Source organism: Talpa occidentalis, unplaced genomic scaffold (assembly GCF_014898055.3).
Source record: "Talpa occidentalis isolate TD23 unplaced genomic scaffold, MPIMG_talOcc4v2.1 talOcc4.16, whole genome shotgun sequence".
In the NCBI taxonomy this organism is placed as follows: domain Eukaryota; kingdom Metazoa; phylum Chordata; class Mammalia; order Eulipotyphla; family Talpidae; genus Talpa; species Talpa occidentalis.
Window position 1 is genome coordinate 78601080 of NW_023601653.1, and position 13857 is coordinate 78614936.

Consider the following 13857-nt stretch of genomic DNA (forward strand, 5'->3'; position numbering starts at 1 on the left):
CTAGACTTTTATCCCTTTCAAGAACTGGGCTTGGCTGGAGAAGATCAAAGACCACTCTGTTGAGTTCACCTCAATGGCATGTCTGGCCACAGCCCGTTTTCCTGCCCCGCTAATCATCACGGGAACACCCTGCCCAGGGCAGGACCAGGCCTGGGCATTCCAGTCCCGGGCAGTTGTGGGTCCTGAGCCCCCCACCCAGGTGCTCAGCCACATGCCCGGACACTCCCAGGCTTCCCATCTGCTCCTTTCCTCTCGGCTCCCGAGGCCCCGGACTGTGCACCCAAGCCCTTGAGGACGCCCTTCCCGTCGTGGTCACTTCCTCAGAAAAAACACCCGTTTACTGAGGATTCAGCCAGGCCAGGCCGCGTGGCAGCAGTTGCAAATACTGTAGCATGTGAGCCCTCTCACAGCACCTCGAGGGCGGGCAAGGATCTCCGTGGCCAGCATTCATGGATCAGCTGCCCCGGTAGCTGTTTTCCGTCTGCTCGCTTAATGAACAGCACCAGGGGCGGCTACTCTTGTCACCCTTGCTTTGAGCTTAAAGTGATTGAGGTGTAGAGGACTGGTGAGTGCTGGGGCTGGGGTGCGGCTGGGGATCACCTGCCCAGGGTCACTGCACCTCACGTTGCGAAGGAGAGGCGGTCTGCGCAAGGGAAGAAGCCAAGATTCACTCCAACTTCCTGCCCCTCTTCTCCTCCCGCCCCAGGGTCTTTACTGCTCCCCCTTCTCCCCTGGGACCCAGGGACACTTGACATCTGCCCTCGAAGTTGTTTCTCTTCTTCCTGTCATTTTTTCCCTCCCAGCCCCTCCAAATTTTTGCCCCCCATGTTCCAGTCATCGTCTTGCCCTGGTTCATGGCCTCTCTCCCCTGCACTTAATTTCCTGCCCCCCCACCCTGGATGATGATGTCTCGGATCTGAGGTTCGGAAACTTCCACCAGTTCTGAGCTTGACCCTGGGCATGGAAGCCACTTCCTGCCAAACCCCCATGGCTTCCCCCACTTTGGGGGGCACCTGCCCCAGGGCTCAGTCCTGACGGGAGGGGTCCAGGAGACCTGTAAACTCAGGAATGTGGGAGCTTCCTGGTGTCTCACTACTGCCTGCAATTATGGGCCTAGATGGCTCCTCTGCCTGGTGAAAGCATTGCCCCCAGGGCTGACTTTTAACTCCTCTCCTGGCCTGTTATTTCTCTGCTTAGGTCTGCAAGTTTGAAGCTGTCAGGGAACAATCAACCCCTTTGCTGGTGGAGGGCTGGGCCACCCACCCTACGTCAGTGTCCTTGGAACAAAGTCTGCTCTGGGGAGGGGACGGCATCACCTGCATGACATAGAGTGGGCAGAGCTCTGCCCAGGGGCTTGGGCTTCAAAAGAAGGCACCCCAGAAGAGGTAGGAGGAAGCCGACAGCGAGGGCAGTGACTCTGGTGGGAGCTCTGCTCTAGGCCCCTCCCAGCCCCCAGTCTGGCCTTCTTAGCTCAGAGGAAAGGCGGGGGACGGTTTGAGGCTTGATGTGCTTTGGACACTCCTGTGTGGGGCCCGTGCTGGGAGGAGGCCTGGAGGAGGCGGTTCACTGTGCTCATTGCCGTTCCAAGCAGAGGGCTGGACACCACGCACATTACACATGCATTTAATAGACGCGTTCCAGGGAGGGAGGGAGGGAGCCTCACTCCCAGCAGGCAGCTTCTAGGCACCGTGAGACGGGGGTGCTGACAATGGCTGAGATGGTCTGGGAGACACAGACTCCCCATCTCCGCATGGGGCAGAGGAGGGCAGAGCTGGTGGGGAGGCTCAAGCCAGGCTGGATGTGAACTTGAAAGACAGCGGCTTTGGCAGAGCACAAGCTGGCAGGCCAGGGAAGGGGGCTGAGCCGGGGTCGGCTTCCCAACAGCACAGGTGAGCCTTGTGGAGGGAGGAGGAGAAGGACCCAGGTATCCAGGGGCGTGGGGCCAGGCCAGGCCAGCAGTGGAGTCGGATTCAGGCAGGGGTGAGCGAGTGGGCAGACTGCACTTCAGTGTTTGTAGCTCTTCCGGCTGGAGGACGTGGTGGAGACGAACTTGACACTGGAGCCGCTGCCCCCGTGGCCCCGGCTGCTGCTCACACTGAAGCTGGAGCCCCCCAGGCCGGTGCCCAGGCCGTGCCCACCGCTGGTGGTGAAGGAGTAGCCGCTGCCCCCGCCGAGACCCAGGTTTCCACCTCCAATGCTGCTGCCACCACCGTAGCCACTGGTGACAGTGGAGGAGACCACGGCTGCCAGAGGAGAGGAGATGTGGTCAGAACCTCCGGTGTCAGGGCCCGCAGGTCTGTGGGCAGTCTTGGCAGCTGCCCATGTAGGGAGGTCACTGTCTTATGCCTCAGTCTGGTTTTCCCTGAACTGTAGTGCTAGGTATTCTCCCATCTGGAATGGCCTTCTGCCTCCTTCTGCTACTTGGTGCCTTTCTTCCTTCCAGAACTCACTGGGAATGTCTCCCTTCTGGGAAGCTCATGGGTCCGCCTGCCTTCTGCTTGACCCCACTGTACTGTTCCCATCTCCCCCTGCAGGCTCCTTCCTCCTACGTCCCTTCCTCCTGCAAACTCTTGCCAGGCACACATCACCTTCCCTGATGAGCTCCAGCCTCCACACTCTGAATCCCAGAGCGAGCTGGAATACTCTGGCTAAACCAAGTGACAGATGACCCGTTGCCCAGACAACCCTGCTCCTTTTCTCTCCCAATCTGCTCTTTTCCTGAAATTTTAAACCGCCTGACACCTTAATTATCTAGTACCCTGCTTTGAACATGTCAATAGGAAAACTGAAATAAAAACTGAACTCTGTTGTGGGGTGAATTGTATCCCTTAAAAAATATGTTGAGGGGCCTCCCTGGTGGCGCAAGGGGTTAAGCATAGCACTATGAAGCAACCCGCAGCCTCTGCAGCATGAGTTCCATCCCTGGCCAGGGAGCTACCCACACGGCACAGCAGACCTCTCCTGTCTCGCCTGCTGCTCCCCTCAGCAGTGCTTTCGGTCTGTCTGCCTGTTTTGCTCCCCACTCTGTCTCTGGTGAATCCTCTCACCCCCTACACCTCTGGCCTGTACCCCAGCTCTTGTACGCATAAATAAATAAATCTTTAAAAAAATGTATGTTGAAACTCTACCCCCATGATTATGAACGAGGCCTTATTTGGAAGTCGGCTCTCTGTGATGCAATCCAGTTACAGTAAAATCACTCGGATGGGCTCTAATCCAACATGACTCGTTTCCAAGGGGAGCTGTCCATGTGAAGACAGACACAGGGGAAAAAAATGGCCATCAGGGCAGAGACAGTGATGGGCGCATGCAGCTGCAAGGCAAGGATGGCAAGGAAGCCTGGACGCGGAGAGGGACGATTCTCCCCGTGGCTTCTGAGGGACTCTGGCACCCGACACCTGGCTTTGTCTTCTAGCCCCCAGAGCTGTGAACCTATACATTTCTGTTGTTTTAAGTCAGTCAGTACTTTCCAAAGGTAGGCCCAGGAAAGGAATGCAGACTTTCAGGTGTTTTTAAGGGAAAGGAAACTTGAGAGGCATCTGTCCTCAAAATGAGCTTTGAGGGACTTCGGAGCCACTAGGAGAGGCCATCGAGGAAGGACACGTGGGTGCTTCAGAGGGCTCTGCCTTCTGGAGTCGTGGTTAGTATCACCGGTTTTGTGAATCCGGCATTAAGAACACCACACTCATGTAGAGTGTAAGTGGCCAGGGTCATTTAGTTGGCCTCAGGATGCCAGACCTGAGCTCTGTGAGTGGAGCCTGATCCTCCTAACAGGACAGGCTGCACTGGCTCACTGACATCGCTGTCCCTCTGTTCCCGAGAAGCTGCACCCCACTGCTGTGTCGTAGGGTGCTCTCACTGCCTGGGTAACTTCCCTTGGTAACTTTTGAAGTTTCACTCTGCACAGTTAAGCCAAGAGCTGGGGCTTCTCCCCAAACTGTACCAGGAAGGGGCCGGCTAGTTGGCAGTGCCCTTTGTCCGGTGTGAAGGTTTCCTCCAAAGGCTGAAGGCTGGGGACACAGTGGGGACTTTCATAAATCCTGGCTACAGTAAAGGCTCCTCTCTGAGCTAGAGCTGCAATCTGAGCAAGAAAGGTGTGAAATCCAGAGACATGGGACATGTAACTCTTGGGTCTTTTAAACCATGCAAAAGGGTTACAGCAAATGTCCACTGCCTCTCTCATGTGCAAAGAGTAAGAACTGTGACATTAACGATTCTCTCCTAATAAGACCCACTTATTGGGCCTCCCCGGTGGCGCAGCGGTTGAGTGCTGGGTTGCGAAGCTGCCCTCAGCCTCTGCAGTGCCGGTTCGATCCCCGGCTGCTCCCCGGCCACTGGAGGAGGGTCCCCCATGGCGCGCAGACCTCTCCTGCCGCCCGCTGCTCCCCTCAGCAGTGTACTTCGGTTCTTCTGCCTGCTCTGCTCCCTGTTCTGGCTCTGGTGAATTCTCTCACCCTCCCGCGCTTCTGACTGTACCCAGTGCATGTGTAAACAGAACAAACAAACAAATAAATAAATAAATAAACATGCCTCTATAAAAAAAAAAAAAAAAAAAAAAAAGCATTAAAAAAAAAAAAAAAAAAAAGACCCACTTATTAATGAATTCAGAACCTCAAAGCTTTTCAAAATGAACCCAATCAACGGATTCCCCTTAAAGCCTTCCGTATGCCCACCGCCTCCTCATCCCCCCAACCACGCATGTGTGAAATTACACAAGAGGATGCCATACTCACAGATGTTAACTGGAGAAACACCCTCTCCGCTCAGCCTGGTTGGAAGGAGAGGAGAAAAGAAGGTTATTACATTTCCAGCAGTTTACAGGCATTTGAACAGACATTTTGCAATTCTTTTAAATACATTTAAAAACTATTATTTTTATGCAGCTATAATGGAAGCTGAAATGATTTAAGCACTAGTGTTATTAAAGATAATAATCAAAGGAGATAATATGGAGTTTGAGGTTCACAGGAGGAAAACCTGTAATCTCAGAAACACCTTTCTGGTTTAAGCAAAGTAGACACCTTCGGCTAATCACAGACTGCTATCAATTGGAAAGGCAGGGCTTGGCATAGAACGAGATTTCTCTCTCAACAATAGACTACTGTCATGCACTGGGCAGTGCTGAGGATGTTCTAGGTGTGGAGAAGAGGGTGAATCATAAGCATAACAAAAGCAATAATCGGTCTATTATTGTTGTAGCAACTAGAGTAATTCTAGATAGCATCTTGAGGACAGAACTGGCATTCATGCATAAACACATACTTAGGACATTAAAAAGAACTAACATTTATTGAATACTTATTACCTACACTCGGCCGTTTAGTTCTCTCAACAACACCATTAAGTGTGTATTATTATCTTAGTTATACAGAGAGGGAAATTGTAGCTCAGGGAGATTAACCTGCCCATGATTACAAAATTGGATTTGAAGTCAGACTAATTTTATTCCAAAAGTGCATGTCTTTGGTCACTAAACGGCATAGCGAACATTTGCTGAGTAACTGTGTACCATGTGTGCCCTAAGAGATTTCTGTGTGTTCCCTTATTTTAATCCTCTTAAGTAACATGAGCTAGGAACTACGTTATCCCCATTTGACAAGTGAAGACACTGAGGAATGGAGAAGTTAAATCATTTGCCCTGGGTCACACAGCTAGGAATTGGCTGGGCACAAAACTCCCACTGAGACTCAGTGATCATCTGATCACGTGATCTGTGCTCTTTATTCTGTCATTGAAGAAATAGAGGTCCACTGAGGATACTGACTTACTGAGCTTATATGACTAGTGAGTGGTAGACCAGTAAGTCCAGATGCTACGACAGCTTCTTCTACATCCAGAAGCTTTCATACGACATACCCTCCTTTGACAGGATTCGATTATTTAGACCTTAGACTTATTAGCAATAGACAATAGCAATTCATCTCATGTGGGATTCAAAGTAGCTGTGTTTCAAGTATGGGAATCTGATAATGATTTACTAGCTTGGAAAAAAATTGCATCTGTGTTCTTTGTTATGGCCTGACTCCACTTGTATTTTGCTCGCTTATCCAGGTGAGGAGGGAGCTGCAGCAACCTGTTTCTACAAATGCCCAGGCAGCTGGGATGGAGCTGGGCGTCTGCTCTCACCTGCACTCCTCGCCCTCCAGCAGCTTCCTGTAGGTGGCGATCTCCACGTCCAGGGCCAGCTTCACATTCATCAGCTCCTGGTACTCACGCAGCAGCCTGGCCATATCCTGCTTGGCCTTCTGCAGGGCCTCCTCCAGGTCCACCAGCTTGGCCCGCGCATCCTTGAGGGCCAATTCTCCACGCTGTTCTGCGTCAGCGATGGCCGTTTGTAGGCTGGAACACTGTAAGGGAGGGGAACCATAAGCGTCCTGCTAGCCCTGGAGGTGTGGAGCTTTTGGGTCACCACACATGGCAGAAATGGAAGAAGTGAATGTGCAAGGAGCTCTTGGCCCTGCCAGAACATTACCTGCTTCTTGACATTGTCGATCTCGGTTCTCAGCCTCTGGATCACCCGGTTCATCTCGGAGATCTCTTGCTTGGTGTTGCGCAGGTCGTCCCCGTGCCGGCCGGCCGTGACCTGCAGCTCCTCGTACTGAAAGAACAGTGCGGGGCCCATCACCTCACCAGACACCCGTCCAGGCACTGCTGTGGGCAGGGCCTGACCCCGGTCCACAGCAGGCCACTCATGCACTGACCTGTCACTCCCTCCCTCACGCACTAATCCAGGTGCTATTTCTTAAGCACATCTGCTCAACATGCATGTACAGGGCCCTGGGAATATTATGAAGAGCATAATCACACTCTTGCTTGCTCTTTGCCAAGGGTGATCAGGGTCAGTATTAATCAAATAAGCCCATTATTAGATTTATAGTTCCAAACTGAGGCAAGTGTCCTCAGGAAGTGGACAGGGTCCTATGACACGCATCGCAGGGAAGTAGGGGGAGAGAGGGAGGACCTCTGGCGATGGAGACGCTCAGCTGTGCTCTGACGGGTGGGAAGAAGTGACCGAAGTGACTGAGTGGGGAGGGGGCATTCCAGGCAGGGAAGTGGCCTGAGTGCCGATCCTGGGGCACAAAGGAGTATGTTGAGCTCTAGGTGAGAGGCGACTTGGTCACTGTCTCACTGTCCTTGGGGGCGTTTGTGGTGATGGGGAGCACAAGCAGGAAGAAGGGAGAAGATTCAGGGAACCGGTGTTGGATGGAATCAGCCAAGGCTGACATTCTAAAGACGTTCTGGAATAGTGTCCTGGCTCTGGGGTCACTCCGCGTACACTGGTGCGAATCCAAGACACTGACGTAGCAGGAAGGCCCACTCCAGCAGACGGGAGCAAAACCCATTCCTTCCCCAGCTGACCAAGAGACCCGGGTGAAGCTCTGCCTGGGTCTGTGACACTGGATTCCTGTTTCTAGCAGTAGATGGACATAAAGGGAACAGCAGCCAATGAAAGGACTTGTTCACTATGAACTTCAACCCCTGCACCTTGAGAGTCAGTGCTTTCTCCCCACCCTGTCAAGAGGCTGCCCCTGCATTGTACACCCCTGGCCGCTCACACTTGCCTTTCTTACTGCCACGTTGTGGGAGTGAGGCCTGAAGCAGGCACAGCAAAGGGTAGGGGCAGGGGCCAGGGTTGGTGGGGGCAGCTGCCCTGAAAGGGTCTGGATTCAGCAGGGAGCAGATCTCCTGGGCTGGACTCTCCTGTGCACGACACACCCCCATGGCAGCCCTCCTGGCCGACTGCTCCTTTGGACAGTGAGCCGCCGCCGTCGCGACCTCCTCCTTCCCACAGCAAACCCTCCTGCTCAGGAAGCTCTTTCTGCTCATTCTGCGGCCTAGTCTCACAGGGCTGCTTGTCCAGGCTTAAATTCCTCGGCTCTCCCTCCTGGGAAGTCTTCTGACCCTCACTACTTCCGAAAAAGGACGGAAAACCCACCTCTTCTTGGAAGCTTTTTATTAATGCTGTCTTTTTCCCTGCAATGATTGTCTGTTCACTTTATGGCCTCTCAGGCCCTGGGTTCCCTGTGATGTATTCATTTCCCTCTCTGTAACTCAACTTGGCATAAAGAAGGAGCTCCACACTGTGCAATTAAATAAACACTTTAGAAACAGCTAACACAGCTTTATGGTGGTTTTGGAGTCTCCCCCAGAACCCCACCAGATTGTAAGAGACGTGGATACTGGCCCCTGGGCACCCAGCATGGCCGGGACATACTTGTGCACGTGGCTGGGCCTCCACATACATTTCAAGCTAAGTTTGGATAGTTTCAAAGCCACTTCCAACTTGAAGACACACTCACGTGTTTCCTGAGGCCTGTGGCTAATAGTTAAGTGATGATCTGGTACCTCAGAGAACATTAACCCTGGAACTGACTGTGGGGGGGGTCCACACTCACCTTGGTCTGGTACCAGGACTCCGCCTCCGCCCGGCTGCGGTTGGCGATGTCCTCATATTGGGCCTTGACCTCAGCGATGATGCTGTCCAGGTCCAGGGAGCGGTTGTTGTCCATGGACAGCACCACAGACGTGTCGCTGACCTGGGTCTGCATCTGGGACAGCTCCTGCAGGCCAGTAAACTCAGCGTCACAGGAGCAGAGAAAGAAGGGACCTGAAATCACCCGGATGACTAGCTACTTGGGTTGGAAATCCCAGGGAGGGGATTCTTCTAGCTCTTTCCTGGGCACACCCAGCCGTTTAGGGGGTCACATGCCTGTCCCCAAGGAGCTCCTGGACCATAGGGCAGTGTGCTGGGGTGTCCCCAGTTCTGCTTCCACGGCTCCCCTCTGACTGTTGGGCTGGGTATGAAGGCTGGGACTCCTCTGAGCCCAGATTGTATAGAGTCGAATGTGACACATTTATCCACGTGCCAGCAAAAAAGATTTCTTTAGAATCAAGTAATTTTTAGGACCCTGCACAGGGTGACTTCAGTCCCTACTTTTCTCAGACCCAGAACAAGGCGTCTTCAGAGGAGGAGAGGCTCCCTGGCCGGCTTGCCTTCCTGAACTTTTCTGGGAGGGGGCAGAAGGAGGTGGGTCTTGATTTCTTGACAACCTTGCCCCGGGACCCGGGGTTCCGAAATCAGCACTCTTTCCTTGCTGGCCATGGGGTAGGGGCAGAACCAGCTCTGTGGGAGGGTTTAGTGTGTCAAGATTTTGGACAATTCTCCCAGTTCCCCCATGCCCCCCGCTGCGCCCCGCCTTGGAGTGTCTGGGGTGCAGTGCTGGGCAGGGGCACTCGTGGGTGACTCTCCCGGCTCCAGAACTGGGGTGGGGGGGAAGGAGACAAAAACACATGCAGGCGCTTACTGCCTCGAAGAACATCCTCAAGAAGTTGATCTCATCCGTCAGAGAATTGACCTTGGCCTCCAGCTCCACCTTGTTCATGTAGGCGGCATCCACGTCCTGGAACAAGCACAGGAAGCTGCTGTGCGGCCCCGGCCTCAAGCAGCAAGTCAGCAGAGACACTGGGCGACTGTTCCCTGGCCCTTCCAGGGGGACTTCAGCAGACTCTGCTCTTGGGACTCTTGGTTGGGGGTAAATGATTTACAGAGAACCGGGAGCTTAAGTTCTCGGGCTAAGAGAAACCCAAGCAAGTTTCGGGGAGTCGTAGACAGGGAGGGAGCATTTTGGTAGGCCTGGGCTGGCCAGATATGCTCAAGAATGACATCACATTTCTTGGGCAGCCCAAGTGTCGGATCGCACCACGCTCCAAGGTCCGGTTTTGAAGATTCTCTTTTGAGACTTTTCTACTCACCTTCTTCAGAGCCACAAACTCATTCTCAGCGGCCGTGCGCTTGTTAATTTCATCCTCATACCTGTAAACACAAGAAGAGGGGGCGTTCTGTTGAGTAAGGTTTTGACTGAACTCTTCCCAGGCAGAGGAGAGTGTGTAGCAAGAGGCAGGAGACCACAAATCCTTTCCAGCTCTTCCTCTGACCTCTGTGTGACTTTGGGTGAGTCACGTAACCTCTGTTTCTTCCTCTATAAAGTGGAAATCATTTCTTCTGCCAGAAGAAGTTCTTCTTTTTTTGTGAGACTAGAAGGGGAGTGTGGAACTTAGTGGGACTAGAAATATTTATGCAAAACCATCTTCTTGAGATGCATCATTTCAATCTCTAAAAATATTAGTTGCCTCACACGCCTGCTGGAAGTACAAGGTGAACTTTATTCAGGACTCTTTTCCGGTAGCTTTTGCTACATTTTCACACTCAGGGTCGAGCAGTGTTGCTTTTGGTGAGTAGGTATAGCTCCTAGGACAGCTCCTGCAGAGCCACTAAGGGTCAGCTTGCTCCCTGTCCCTGGATGCCTTGCCTGTCCCAGCCTGCTTGATGGCCGGTCCAAATTTACCTCCCCTAGGAGGACCAGCTCACCTTGCCTACACTCTCGTGTGTATCCTGCCAATGCAAGCCTCGGCGACAGTCTGCGTGCAGTGAAGTTGAACCATATTCTGACTGTGCAATGCTATCATGCTTTCCAGAGCAGCAATGCTCTGTGAGATGATGCAGAGATCCTCTGTAGCCATATCAGCAAATACAAATAGTCTCCTTGACTAGATAATGCTTGAGATGAGGGCCCCTTCGTGACCCCCCACAGCACGCTACCTCCATGGGATGGGATGACTGCCAGTTGCAAATATTCTGGCTGGCAGCGACATCTGCTCCTTTGTACCTCTCCGGAGGGCTGTGCATGACTAAAAGCCCATCTCCAACTTACCTGGCTTTGAAATCTTCTACGACGTCCTGCATGTTCCTCAGCTCTGCGTCCAGCCTGCCCCGCTCAGAAGTGATGCTATCCAGCTGCCGTCGGAGGTCATTGATGTAGGCATCAAAGAAGGGCTCCAGGTTCTGCCTCACAGTCCTGGTGCCCTGCTCCTGCAGGAGATTCCACTTGGTCTCCAGGACCTTGTTCTGCTGCTCCAGGAACCGCACCTGGAGGGGGAAAGAAGAAAATGAAATTTTGAGAAACTGGGGAAGCCTGGCCTCCCAGTTAGATTAATAGGGGAGAGAAGGAAAATATTCTTTTCACCTGGCACCCATTTGTCAACTCTATAATTGACAACTCCAGCTCAAAAGGAGAGAGACTTTGAAGCCACCCTCAGTTCTCTAGGGCTTCTGTGCAACCAGTGGGGCTTGGAGGTCATTATGGTGAGGGGCAGGGGAGGGCTCTTGACTGAGTGTCTCAAAAGTATCTGCTCTGGTTTAGTTAGTTTGCTCAGTGGAAACTCCTCCTGTAAAGAACAACTTAACTCTTTCCTCTGGGTTGACTGAACCAGCCCACGTGGCTCTAAGGGGAACAAGGGGGACATTCCAGAAGGTTCTTTGGGGCAATCTGGCCCCATTTGCAATGCCTCAGCCCCTGGAGGGACCTTATTGACTTGCTTTCCCACAAGGAAGCCCCTTTCTAGGCCAGGGCCTCACCAAGAGTTCAGACCACCACCCCAAGAACGGATACAGCTCTTGGCTCACCTTGTCGATGAAGGAGGCGAACTTGTTGTTGAGGCTCTTGATCTGCTCCTTCTCTTCTTTCCTCACTCGTTGGATGGTGGGGTCGATTTGTAGGTTGAGGGGAGTCAGGAGACTCTGGTTGACGGTGACCTCTTGGATGCCTCCAGCAGGGCAGACGGGGAAGCCAGCGCCACCATAGCCCGCTCCAACCCCACTACCATAGCCAAATCCACCGCTGACCCCAAACCCGCTGCTCGCCCTGCCACCAAAGCCACTTCGGAAGCTGCTGCCACACCCACCAACGGAGACCCGCTTGGTCCCCCCAAGGCTGTAGAGGCTGCGGCTTCCAAAGCCGGCCCCAGCACCACTGATCCTTCCCCGCCCTCCACTGCCCACTGTGGAGCGGGCCGTGGAGACGGAGCTGAACCGAGAACGTCCATTGGCCGGGGTGGTGGCCGAGGCTGCGCTGAAGCCCCTGCGACCGCCAGTCTGGAAAGTGACGGTGGACTGCCGAGACATGGTGGCCGAGGAGGGCGGGAGAGGAGAGCTCCTGACGGGGGCTCCTGCAGGGGGGTAGAGAAGACAGGGCATCTGGACAGCCTCGGGCCCCTGGGCTTTTATGGACCTGTGGGAGGGGCGGGGCACCGCTAATGGAGGCCTCTGATGGCATCCCCGAGGCATTCGCCAGCCCTGAGCTCACGGCTCCTCTCTGCAAACGGTGTTCAGAGCCACTGCTTGGCTCCCTGCCCCCCTCCCCCCACGCGGAAACTCCTTTCCAGTCACAACTTGATCAGCAGACGAATGAGAAGCATGTTAATTGCTTTCAGTCATGTCCTAATCATGCATCTTATAATGGACTCAAAAAACACTGCTTCGTTTCCAAACCGCTTTCTTAGGCCTGGGACTGACTCCTTCCTGTTCAAACATCTTGTGTCAATACAAGCGACTGCAATTCACTGTTTGCGCTTCCTTCCTGCTCCTTAGGGCTGCTTCTCGCTCCTGAGCATTTTCTCAGTGGTTGATCCCCAGGCCTTCTCCCCTGCTCAGTGTTCCTCCAGATCTTGAAAATCTTGCTCTCCATCCATCTTCCTCAGGAACCCACCCGGTTTGGATTGCCCTTTATTTGACTCCAGAGCTGCAGCTCTGTGGTGGTGGTAGGTCCCTCATGCTTGCCCGGAGTGTGAGCTTGTGCGCATGGTGGGTCTTCCACGCCGATGTCACGTGACTCCCGGCTGCTGTGGAGGAGCCGTAGAAAGGGGAAGCTGGACCGCGGTCCTGCCACATCACGAACCTTCTCTAAGCCTCATTTTGAGTGTCTGTTCAGTGGGGCTTGGGATGAGGATTCGTGTGGGAAAACAACTTTTGCAACGCTGCGGCATGTCGGTGCTGAGTAAATGTTTGTTGAGTCTCCTCTCCTTCTGATACTATCAAGCGCGTATGAATGAAGTGCCCCCAGCGGTGCGTCCTGTGGCGAGTCCCGTGGGGATTCGGAGGGCGCCCACTGTGCTTGCTCTCTCTGTAACCGTGGGCCCGGGGCCCTGTTGGGAAGACAAGCCAGAAGCCATGACAGAGTTTATGAGAAGTGACCTATGGCAAAGCCTCCCTTCCCACATTCTGTTTGAGGCTGCCGCACCCCGGCGGTCTCCCATCGGGCCTCTCTTGCCGAGGACCAGGGCTCCCTATCCTTCCATCTTGTATAAAAAGAACTCAGTGGTTGCACGGGGCAGGGCCTGTCTCTGGTTTTTCCCCTGCTGGTCTTGTGGATGCACCCCACTTTCCCGTCAGTCTACAAACGGACAAGGAGTCTGTGAGGACCCTCAACCCCTTTTTTCTGTATCTCAGTTCCCGAGCCAGAGAAACTGCTAGATCCCCTTTCATCTAGCTGGCTTCTTGCAGTGCTTCGGGAGGATGGGAGAGGCAGAAAGAAACTGAAATGTGTTCAGTCTCCATGTTGCAGATGGGGAAACTGAGTCAGGGAATGATTAACTGGGGGCACAGGGCCAGGCTGTGAGAAGCAGAGCCAGACTCCTCGGCTGCTTGGTGCAGGTACCCTGCCCAGGTGCACGCGGAGCGGGCAGGCACCGCTCACCTGCTGGAAGGCAGCTGGGCACTTGCGGCTGCGGCTTCCTTTTCTCTGAGCTCTTTCCTGCTCGAGGCTGAGTCCGGGGCTGGGCCTCTCCTCCGTCAAGATGTTGTCTCAGAGTCTCAGTTTCCACGGGGAATCTATGAATCATAGCTTTTGTTGATACAGGCCAAGAGGAGCACAGGAGTTCTCACCCGGTTGCCAACGCTCCCAGGTCCTAGCCAGGGTGGGTGTGCGTCAGGCACAGAAAGAATCACTCATTGTCTTTGTTTTCTGTACATGTCGCATGATGATCTTTCTCCCAGAAGAAGGGACACTTGTTTCCTGAGCT

The 13857-nt window shown here is 53.6% G+C and overlaps 1 protein-coding gene across 1 annotated transcript; it reads right to left on the reverse strand.

Annotated features, from left to right (window-relative positions):
• Positions 1–1637: 1637 nt before the first annotated feature.
• LOC119247955 (keratin, type II cytoskeletal 75) lies at positions 1638–12030 on the reverse strand. Its single transcript, XM_037514789.2, has 9 exons — positions 11465–12030; positions 10713–10927; positions 9754–9814; positions 9306–9401; positions 8397–8561; positions 6473–6598; positions 6127–6347; positions 4734–4768; positions 1638–2243 (listed from the first exon to the last, which is right to left on the reverse strand). The coding sequence occupies exons 1-9, from the start codon at positions 11960–11962 to the stop codon at positions 2005–2007; spliced, it is 1656 nt and encodes a 551-aa protein (XP_037370686.1). The 5' UTR covers positions 11963–12030; the 3' UTR covers positions 1638–2004.
• Positions 12031–13857: the final 1827 nt, after the last annotated feature.

Bases quoted from the DNA above. Each gene is read 5' to 3' on its own strand.
- LOC119247955 (XM_037514789.2), bottom strand. From the start codon at position 11,962: ATGTCTCGGCAGTCCACCGTCACTTTCCAGACTGGCGGTCGCAGGGGC. The intron at 9,815-10,712 runs GTAAGTTGGAGA...TTGTGTTTACAG, and splicing joins GTAGAAGATTTCAAAGCCAG to GTATGAGGATGAAATTAACA. The intron at 6,348-6,472 runs GTAATGTTCTGG...CCTCCCTTACAG, and splicing joins TCGACAATGTCAAGAAGCAG to TGTTCCAGCCTACAAACGGC.